Source organism: Erythrolamprus reginae, chromosome 8, assembly GCF_031021105.1.
Source record: "Erythrolamprus reginae isolate rEryReg1 chromosome 8, rEryReg1.hap1, whole genome shotgun sequence".
NCBI lineage: Eukaryota > Metazoa > Chordata > Lepidosauria > Squamata > Dipsadidae > Erythrolamprus > Erythrolamprus reginae.
In genome coordinates, this window is record NC_091957.1 from 55,736,715 (window position 1) to 55,747,329 (window position 10,615).

The 10,615-nt window shown below is 47.8% G+C and overlaps 1 protein-coding gene across 1 annotated transcript; it reads left to right on the top strand.

Moving 5' to 3' along the window:
- The first annotated feature begins 6,782 nt into the window (after positions 1–6,782).
- SLITRK4 (SLIT and NTRK like family member 4) lies at positions 6,783–10,347 on the top strand. The gene has a single exon (XM_070758338.1). The coding sequence runs from the start codon at positions 6,798–6,800 to the stop codon at positions 9,300–9,302; it is 2,505 nt and encodes an 834-aa protein (XP_070614439.1). The 5' UTR covers positions 6,783–6,797; the 3' UTR covers positions 9,303–10,347.
- The last annotated feature ends 268 nt before the right edge of the window (positions 10,348–10,615 follow it).

Genomic DNA, 10,615 nt, shown 5'->3' on the forward strand with positions numbered 1-10,615 from the left:
GCTGGTGCGCCCGCCTCGGCCGTGCGAACCTGGAGCCGAGCGCTGAGCATCCTTTGCGGAGACGCGCGCGCGCGCCAGAGGAGGAGGAGGAGGTGGTGGTAGCGGAGGAGGAGGAAGAGGAGGAGGAAGAGGAGCGCATGCGTGTCGCCCGGGGCCACTGCGCGGGTCGTGTGAACGCGCGGTCTTCCTTGCCCGCGCGGGGGGCCGGGAGGGGGAACCGGTAAGTACGCTTAGCCAAGGCGCCGTCATCCGTTCCCCCCTCCCTCTCGCTTCTCTCTCTCTCTCTCTCCCTCCCCCCCCCCCCCTTTCACTCCGGCTTCTCATCCGCGAAGAAACGGTGGCGGCGGAGGATGCTGCGAGGCTCGGCTGCAGTTCGAGCTCGTGGGGATGCGCGTCTTGGAGAAGGCAAGAGCAGCCCGACCTCGGCTCCGGTTTTTTGCGCAGGGCTCCCGGGATTGGCGACGATTGGGGAGGGTGCAGAGGGGGGCGACAGGCGAAGGGAAGGGGGCGCTACCTCCCCCCCTCTTCAACCGGGCTGCACCGGTTCGGCTGCGGGGGTGGGTGGATGGAGGGGGGGCGCGCGTGTGCCTGAGCGTTGAGCGAGGATGTGGAAAGGGGAGCAAGCGAAGCGAGGCGGCACAAGTTCCTGGCGAGCTTTAGGGGGCACCCCAATAACTGGCAGGGAGGGAGGGGCGTAAACGGGGGCGGGGGGCATTTTGCAAGAAGCGTCGGGTTTTTTTTTGGGGGGGACTGTCCTGCCGAGCCTAAAGAGGTGAGAGGCTCCGACGTTGGGGGACGAGGAAGAGGAGGAGGATGGAGAATAATAATAAGAAGGGGGGATGCGTTGCGCTCCTGCGGGGAGAGATACATGCTTTGGGGGGAGGGAGGGTGCGTGGGATGAATCCCTCCATTGCCGATGGGTCTCCCTCCCCCACTCCTCCTTTTTTCCTCCAGGGGATCCACGTGAAAAGGAGACGCTGGGGGTTTTGGAGCCGGGAGGGGAGCGCGCATTTCGGATGTCTCCTCCTTCCTTCCTTTCTTCCTTCTCCTTTGCTACCAAAAGCAGCCGGACGAGGCTTCGGATTTTTTGCCCGGGGTGGCCCGGCTGCTGCCGGAAGGAAGGAAGGGAGGAAGGAAAAGGAGGAAGGAAGGAGAGGGGGGAAGGAAGCAGGGAAAGAAGTAAGAAGGGAGGGAGGGAGGAAGCAGGGAAGGAAGGAAGGTGGGAGGAAGGATTTTGGAAGGAAATTGAAGGAGGGAGGGTGTAAAGGAAGGAAGGAAATTGAAGGAGGGAGGGTGCAAAGGAAGGGAGAAGGGAAGGAGGAGGGAGGGAGGGAAGGAGGAAGAGAGGAAGGGAGGGAAGGAAGGAAAGAGGGAAGGGAGGAGAAGGTGGAAAGAAGGAAGGAAGGAAGGGAGGGAGGGAGGAGAAGGTGGAAAGCAGGAAGGGAGGGAGGGTGGAAAGGAAGGAAGGACGAGAGATAACTCCATCCCACCCCGCGCTGGCTGTTTCCACGGCTCTCCCCCTCCCTCCCTCGGGAACTGTCGCCTTCCCCCCCCCCCTCCCTCCCCGCCGCCGGCGGAACCTGGCGATCCGGGCACCAGGAGGCTGCGGCATCAACGCTGAAGCACTGCGGTGGAGGCCACCCGCGCCCCCCACCCAGCCCCGCCGCCCCGCCGCCTGTCCCCGGGAGGAGGTAGGGAGGAGGCAGACCCTGCGGCCCTAGGGCTTGGGGGGGCTTGGGGGCTGCCCGGGCGGAGTTCCCTCCTCCTCCCCCCCTTCTCACGCCTGCTCGCCCCGTCCTGGAGTCTCTTCTCTCAATTGCACAGCAGCGGGTCCTTCTCGCTCTTGCCCTGTTCACCTGCCGCCCTCTTGTTGGCCCACAAGGACCCTCCTTGGTCTTTCTCTCTCGGCTGATTGCAAATCCTTCCTTCCTCCCTCCCTCCCTTCCTTCCTTCCATTTCCCCCTTCACTTTCTCCTTTTCCTTCCCCTTCCTTCCTTCCTTCCTTTTCCCTTCCCTTTCTCCTTCTCCTTCCTTCCTTCCCTCTTTCCTCTCTCCCTTCCTTCCATTTCCCCCTTCTCTTTATCATTTTCCTTCTCCTTCCCTCTTTCCTTTCCCCTTCAATTACCCCTTCTCTTTTACATTTCTTCCCTCCTTCCTTCCTTCCCCTTTCCATTTCCCCCTTCCCTTTCTCCTTTTCCTCCCTCCCTCCCTCCCTTCAATTTCCCCTTCCCTTTCTCCTTCTCCTTCCTTCCTTTCCTCTGCCATTTCCCCCTTCCCTTTCTGCTTCTCCTCCCTCCCTCCCTTTCCCCTTCTCTTTCTCCTTTTCCTTCCTTCCTTCCAAGTCCCCCTTCCCTTTCTCCTTTTCCTTTTCGTTCTTCTTCCTTCCTTTCCCCTTCAATTCCCCCTTCTCTTTCCCATTCCTTCCTTCCCCCTTCCATTTCCCCCTTCCCTGTCTCCACTTCCCTTTCTCCTTCCTCCCTCCCTCCCTTCCTCCCTCCCTTCCTCCCATCTTTCCTTCCTTTCCACTTTGCTGTCTTCAGTCTTTCCCCCACACATACCTCACTTTGACCTCTACTCCTGCCTCTGGTTCTTTGCACCCCTTCTGTTGGTCCACCAAGCATCAACCTCATGGTTCTCCACCCACCCACCCCCAACCTCTGGTCCATCTTATTTTGTGTCTTTCTTTCTTTCTTTCTTTCTTTCTTTCTTTCTTTCTTTCTTTCTTCTGTGCCACAGGAACCCTTCAGGGTTCTCCTGAACCTTCCTCTAAACCTCCTTCAAGCTCTCCTTGGCCTCCCCTTTGAGTCCACTCTTTCCTCTTTTGTATATCCCTCTTTGTATCCTCTCTTATAAATGCTGTTTTTATTATTTTATTCTCATACACAGTTGTTATCATCTATTGTTCCTATTCCTAGATTCTCTCTATGAAGGCATCTCTCTCTCTCTCTCTCCCCCTCTCCTTCTCTCTCTCTCTCTTTAGCTCGCTCCCTCCCTTTCTCTCTTCCTCCCTCCCTCTCTACCTCTCTCTCATTCTCTCTCTCTCTTTTCCCCCCCTCTCTCTCTTTCTCTCTCCCTCCCTCCCTCTCTCTCTTCCTCCCTCCCTCTCCTTCTCTCTCTCTCTTTAGCTCTCTCTCCCTCCCTCTCTCTCTTCCTCCCTCCCTCTCTCCCTCTCTCTCATTCTCTCTCTCTCTTTCTCCCTCTCTCTCTCTCTTTCTCCCTCCCTCCCTCTCTCTCTCTTTAGCTCTCTCTCTCATTCTCTCTCTCTCTCTCTCTTTCTCACTCTCTCTCTCTCTCTTTAGCTCTCTCTCATTCTCTCTCTTCCTCCCTCTCTCCCTCTCTCTCATTCTCTCTCTCTCTTTCTCCCTCTCTCTCTTTCTCCCTCCCTCCCTCTCTCTCTTTAGCTCTCTCTCTCTCTCATTCTCTCTCTCTCTCTCTTTCTCACTCTCTCTCTCTCTCTCTTTAGCTCTCTCTCTCTCTCATTCTCTCTCGCTCTCTGTTTCCTTCTCTCTCTGTGGCTCTCCGCTCTTAATCAGAAGCATCTGAAATATTCTAATTTGACTTTTTTGGCCCCAAATGGGTTGGAAAAGCTGCTACTGGGTCAAGCAAAGATGTATCACTTAAGGGCAGCCTAGTTTTCCCTTTGCAAGTGGAGGGTGGATAAGAGCCATCTGTTTTTGGATCCAATTATGTAAGACATACAAAGGAAAGAAAAAAGTTTCAGGACAGTTTTTCAATTACATCACTCGAAGGACTTCTGGCTTCATGGGCCTCCTTCTCCGATAAGGGATTGCCTTACAGTTCCCATCCTTGGGTCCTCCTAAAAGGACGAATGCTGCAATTGAAATGGGAATCTAATTTCTTCCCAGACTGCATTATTATTATTATTATTATTATTATTATTATTATTATTATTATTATCATTATTATTATTACCATTATTATTATTATTATTATTATTATTATTATTATTATTATTATTACCATTATTATTATTATTATTATTATTATTATTATTATTATTTCTCTCCTCCCTTCGGTATTGAAAAGTATCAGGCATACATCAATGGCCGTGTGGAGGACAGAAGGGAAAGGGGGGACATGATCAAAACATTTAAATATGTTAAAGGGTTAAATAAGGTCCAGGAAGGAAGTGTTTTTAATAGGAAAGTGAACACAAGAACAAGGGGGCACAATGCGAGGTTAGTTGGGGAAAAGGTCAGAAGCCACATGAGAAAATATTATTTGACTGAAAGAGTAGTAGATGCTTGGAACAAACTTCCAGCAGATGGTGTTGGTAAATCCACAGGAACTAAATTGAAACATGCCTGGGATAAACATAGATACATCCTAAAGAAGGAAGAAAGGAATGAGGAAGGGAGGGAGGAAAGAAAGAAATGGAAGGAAGGAAGGAATGAAGGAAGGAAGGAAGGAAGGAAGGAAGGAAGGAAGGATCCACAGTAACTGAATTTAAACATGCCGGGGATAAACATAGATACATCCTAAAGAAGGAAGAAAGGAATGAGGAAGGGAGGGGGGGAAGGAGGAAGGAAAGAAGGAAAGAAAGAAAAGGAAGGAAGGAAGGAAGAGAAAGAAGGAAGAGAAAGAAGGAAGGAAGAATCCACAGTAACTGAATTGAAACATGCCTGGGATAAACATAGATCCATCCTAAGATAAAATACAGGACATAGTATGAGGGCAGACTAGATGGACCAGGGGGTCTTTTTCTGCCGTCAATCTTCTATGTTTTTATGGCCGGCTTAGAACTCATAATCCATCAAATCAATCCATCAATGTATTTAAAAGCCACCCCATATAAGAGCGGGCTCCGCTGTTTTTCAGCTCCAATTCATACCTTCCTCCCCTCTTTGCGTGGGATTCTCTCTCTCTTTCTCTCTCCCTCCCTCCTTTTTTTTGACTTTGGGATGGATTGTGTGTTGCCTCCAAGGACGTGATCAAAATCTTTCAGGGTCCATGCAAAAAAAGAGAAAAAACCCAGAAAGCCACTTTGGAATGCTAAGCATACCTTGAGACCAAAAATAAAATCGGGTGGGTGAAGGATAAATGACATTTTGGAGGGGAAGGTTTGTGATGTTATTCGGCTTTGCATGCCCTCCCCAAAGGCTTTGCATGGGGGGAGGGGGGGCTGTTGTGCATTATGCATGTGTGTCAGAGGGAGGGTGGTGAGTGGATGTGAGATGGAAGAACCCAAAGCAAGGCAGGAAAAAAGAGAGAAGAAAGAAGGCCAAAACGGAGAGAGAGAGAATTTTAATTTCAAATGCAGAGTTCATCTAATTCCCTATAGGAATTGCTCCGACCCCCTTCTCGTTGCTTGGCAGTTGGCAGCTTCCGTGTATGCATAATAATAAAATAATAATGTTGAATTATTGAATGATGAATTCCCTCCCCTCCTCCTCGGGCCTTAGACAATGAATCCAAGGGTAGAAATTACCTACCTGTAATAGAAAAGAGGGGAAGGGAATAATAGAATAATGGAAGGGATCTTGGAGGTCTTCTAGTCCAACCCCCTGCTTGGGCAGGAAACCCTACCACCACTTCGGACAAAGGGTTATCCAACATCGTCTTAAAAGCTTTCAGTGTTGGAACCTTCACAATGTCTGGAGCAAGTTCTTCCATGGATTCATTGTTCTGAGAGTCAGGAAATTTCTCCTTGGTTCTACTTTGCTTCTCTCCTTGTTTGGTTTCCACCCGTTGCTTCTCGGGTGCTTTGGAGAATAGCTTGACTCCCTCTTCTTTGGGGCAACCCCTGAGATATTGGAACTCTGCTATCATGTCTTTCTTTTCATCAAACTAGACATACCCACAATTCCTGTAATAACAGAATAGAATATCAGAGTTGGAAGGGACCTTGGAGGTCTTCTAGTCCAACCCCCTGCTTAGGCAGGAAACCCTACGCTACTTCAGATGGTTATCTAACATCTGCTTAAAAACTTCCAGTGTTGGAGCATTCACAACTTCTGGAGGCAAGCTGTTCCACCGATTAATTGTTCTAACTGTTATGAAATTCCTCCTTAGTTTTAAGTTGCTTCTCTCCTTGTTTAGTTTCCACCCATTGCTTCTTGTTCTACCCTTGGGTGCTTTGGAGAATAGCCTGACTCCTTCTTCTTTGTGGCAACCCCTGAAATATTGGAACTCTGCTATCATGTCTCCCCTGGTCCTTCTTTTCATTAAACTAGACATACCCAACTCCAGCAAACGTTCTTTATAGGGTATGTTTTAGCCTCCAGCCTCCTGGATGAATAACCTTAAAGAATATAATAGAATAGAATTTTTATTGGCCAAGTGTGATTAGACACACAAGGAATTTGTCTTGGTGCAGATGCTCTCAACGTACATAAAATAAAATATACATTTGTCAAGAATCATGTGGTACAACACTTAATGATTGTCATAGGGGTCAAATAAGCAATGAAGAAGCAATATTAATAAAAATCGTAGGATATAAGCAACAAGTTACAGTCATACAGTCCTAAGTGGGAGGAAATGGGTGATAGGAATGATGAGAAAAACTAGTAGAATAGAAGTGCAGATTTAGTAGAAAGTCTGACAGTGTTGAGGGAATTATTTGTTTAGTAGAGGGATGGCGTTCGGGGGAAAAAACTGTTCTTGTGTCTAGTTGTCTTGGTGTGCAGGGCTCTGTATCGTTTGTCTTAATTGCCTTGTCGGCTATCCCTCCAGAACTTTGGTCCCTAAAATCTATCTTTTCTGTGTCTTTTATTTATTTTTAGACTGTCCATCTTTGTTCAGGAGCAGAAGGTTTGATCGGTGATCTGAGAAAAATGCTCCTCTGGATTTTTCTGGTGTTGTCCAGCCCAGCTTCGTCGACGGATCCAGAAACGGACGCCTCGGTGGAAATTTGCAACGCCTGTTCCTGCGTGTCAGTGGAGAATGTCCTTTATGTCAATTGTGAAAAGGTGGCAGTTTACAGGCCCAACCAGCTGAAACCCCCTTGGTCTAATTTCTACCACCTCAACTTCCAGAATAACTTACTGATTATCCTGTATCCAAACACGTTCCTTAATTTTAGCCATGCGGTGTCTCTGCAGCTGGGAAATAATAAGCTACAGAACATCGAAGGAGGGGCTTTTATAGGTCTCAGCGCATTGAAACAGTTGCACTTGAACAACAATGAATTAAAAGTTCTGCGGGCTGACACTTTCCTTGGCATTGAGAACTTGGAGTATCTCCAAGCGGACTACAATTTAATCAAATATATCGAGCGGGGAGCCTTTAATAAACTTCACAAGCTCAAAGTCCTCATTCTGAATGACAACCTGATCTCTCTCCTCCCGGATAATATTTTCCGGTTTGCTTCTCTGACCCACTTGGATATTCGGGGCAACCGCATCCAGAAACTGCCCTACATCGGCGTCTTGGAGCACATCGGGCGCATTGTGGAATTGCAGCTGGAGGACAACCCCTGGAATTGCACCTGTGACCTCCTGCCTTTGAAGGCCTGGCTGGAGAACATGCCCTACAACATCTACATCGGGGAAGCGATTTGCGAGACCCCCAGCGATCTCTATGGGAGGCTTTTGAAAGAGACCAACAAGCAAGAACTCTGTTCCATGGGGACAGGGAGCGACTTTGACGTCCGGATCCTGCCCCCTTCCCAGCTGGAGCCCGGATTCAGCACCCCGAATGGTCACACCACGCAAACCACCATGCACCGTTTGGTCACCAGGCCTCCCAAAACGACCAACCCTTCTAAAATCTCCGGAATCGTGGCTGGGAAGCCTTTCTCCAGCCGCAACCTCAGCCAAATTGTCTCTTTTCAAACCAGGGTGCCCCCCCTGAGCCCTTGCCCCCATCCCTGCGTTTGCAAAACACACCCTTCCGACTTGGGATTAAGCATCAATTGCCAAGAGAAAAATATCCGTTCCCTGTCCGAGCTGGTCCCCAAGCCTCTAAACGCCAAGAAATTGCACGTTAATGGCAATTACATTAAGAATGTGGAGGTGTCTGACTTTGTTGAATTTGAAGGGCTGGATTTACTCCATCTGGGCAGCAACCAGATTGCGGCCATCCAAGGGGAAGTTTTCTCCAACCTGACCAATTTACGGAGGTTGTATCTCAACGGCAATCAGATCGAACGGCTGAGTCCCGAAATGTTTGCCGGGCTGCACAACCTCCAGTACCTCTACTTGGAATACAATGTCATCAAGGAGATTTTCGCCGGCACCTTTGACCTGATGCCTAACCTTCAGCTCCTTTACTTAAACAACAACTTGCTGAGAAGTTTGCCCGTCTACATTTTCGCCCGGGCGCCTCTCGCTCGGCTGAACCTACGCAACAACCATTTCATGTACTTGCCCGCCAGCGGCGTGCTGGATCACTTGAAAACCTTGACCCAGATCGACCTGGAAGGAAACCCCTGGGATTGTACCTGCGACTTGGTAGCCCTGAAGCTGTGGTTGGAAAAACTCAACGACGGCATCGTGGTCAAGGAGTTAAAGTGCGAAACCCCGGTGCAGTTCGCCAACATCGAGCTAAAATCCCTCAAAAACGAGATCCTATGTCCCAAGCTGCTCAAGTCGTCTTTCTTCACCAGCCCGACTCCTGTCCTCGCTTTCACGACGCCTTTGGGCCCTGTCCGTAGCCCTCCGGGTGGTCCAGTCCCCCTCTCCATCCTCATCTTGAGCATCTTAGTGGTCCTGATTCTGACGGTCTTCGTGGCTTTCTGCCTGCTGGTTTTTGTCCTCCGACGCAACAAGAAGCCCTCTGCCAAACACGAAGGCCTGGGCAACCCCGAATGTAGTTCGATGCAGCTCCAGTTACGGAAACACGACCACGCGGCCCAGAAAAAGGACGGCTTGGGGTCGGAGGTGTTCATCCCGCAGACTATCGAACACATGAGCAAAAGACATTCGTGCGGCTTGAAAGAACTCGAGACGGGCTTCATGTTTGCCGAGCCGGCTAGCCAGAAAGTCATCCTGAGAAACAACAGCGAGAAAGAGAAAGAGTTGCTCCACACAGATATCCGGAAAAGACTGAGCACCATCGACGAACTGGATGAGTTGTTACCGGGGAGGGATTCTAACGTCTTTATCCAGAATTTTCTGGAAAACAAAAAGGAGTACAACAGTATAGGGATCAGTGGCTTTGAGATACGCTACCCGGAAAAACAGCCGGACCGAAAGAACAAATCTTTAATAGGAGGGAATCACAGTAAAATAGTGGTGGAACAAAGGAAAAGTGAATATTTTGAACTGAAAGCAAAACTCCAGGGCTCGCCGGATTATCTGCAAGTCCTCGAAGAGCAAACGGCTTTGAATAAAATCTAGGCCGTGCGATCGGGTTTCCCGCGGAGGACTTTTATTTAACGATGCAAGTGCCTTTTGTAGACTTTTTTGTTTCCAAATATGATAACTCTCCCGATAGGCATAGAGACAGGCGTTCCAGAGGTGTGCGTGTGTGATACAAAAATTATAGCTCCAAATAGATTTTATTTCTTAAAAAAAAAAACCTCTGCCTGGTGGGTAGACGTTATGGAAAACTGCAAAGACTCTATTGCCAAGGTGTTGCTTTATACACATATTACACTGAATTTAACCTCAAGAGGAATATATATTTTCTACCCTAAACTGCAAAACTTTTGCCTCCTTGTGACAAATGCACAAGAGGGAGAAGAGAGAGGAAAAAACTGAGGAAAGAAAGAGAGAGAAAAGGGGTGCTGGTGAATTCCACACGGATTAGAGTGGCTAAAGGATTTGGTTTTCAACCCTATAAAAAGCGGTGGATTTTGCGATCGCCCGAGATTTTACAAAACCACAAAAGCATGCAAACGAAAGAACCTTCCATAGTTATGTGTAAAATTGGTTCCCTTTACAGCCTGCATCTTGAAAACACTGGATTTATAATGTTAAAAAAAAATTGTGCAGAAATCTTCTTTTTTAAAAAACAAAGGGAAAAAAAGATTACCGTTCATTGCATCCATAACAAAAAGCAATTTTGACCATCTGATTACATACCAGAAATCTGCATAAAATGGATTTAGAAGAAACCCAAGTGGCAACAAGGACTGGAAGAAAAAAAAATACTTGACGTTTAAGACAAACCAACTCCCACCCATGGTAAAACTCCTGTCAACCCCCCAAGGTTGTCCGAAATTTTCAAAAATTTGCTTGCTGTGTGAGCGTCTCAGAAATTATTTTTGTAATATAATTCATATTTATGAAGTACTTTGTATACTAAATAGGGGAAAAAAATTATGTACTCCTCATAATGTATTTAAATATGCCTGATTTGTTTTCCTGGTCACAACGGTGCATTAATCATTCAATATAATTTAAAAGAGAGAGAGAGAGAGAAAAAACCAATATACCAAACAGAAACTATTGATGAAATGTATAGATTTATTTGAGAGTCAATGTGATCAGGTCTTAAGAATAATAATGATGATGATGATGAAGATGATGATAATAATAAAATTATGTTCTGTACTACTCTTGTGAAAACAACACAGGGTCTTATTTTGATTGGTGGCACCAATTTCTGGGTCACGTAAGTCAATTTTGCCTGCCCTGTTTTTAATTTTATTAATGATGTTCAGATTTTAGGGCTCTTGAAGGAGTTTTTTTCCCAGTTTTGAGGGTTT

Bases quoted from the DNA above. Each gene is read 5' to 3' on its own strand.
- SLITRK4 (XM_070758338.1), top strand. From the start codon at position 6,798: ATGCTCCTCTGGATTTTTCTGGTGTTGTCCAGCCCAGCTTCGTCGACG.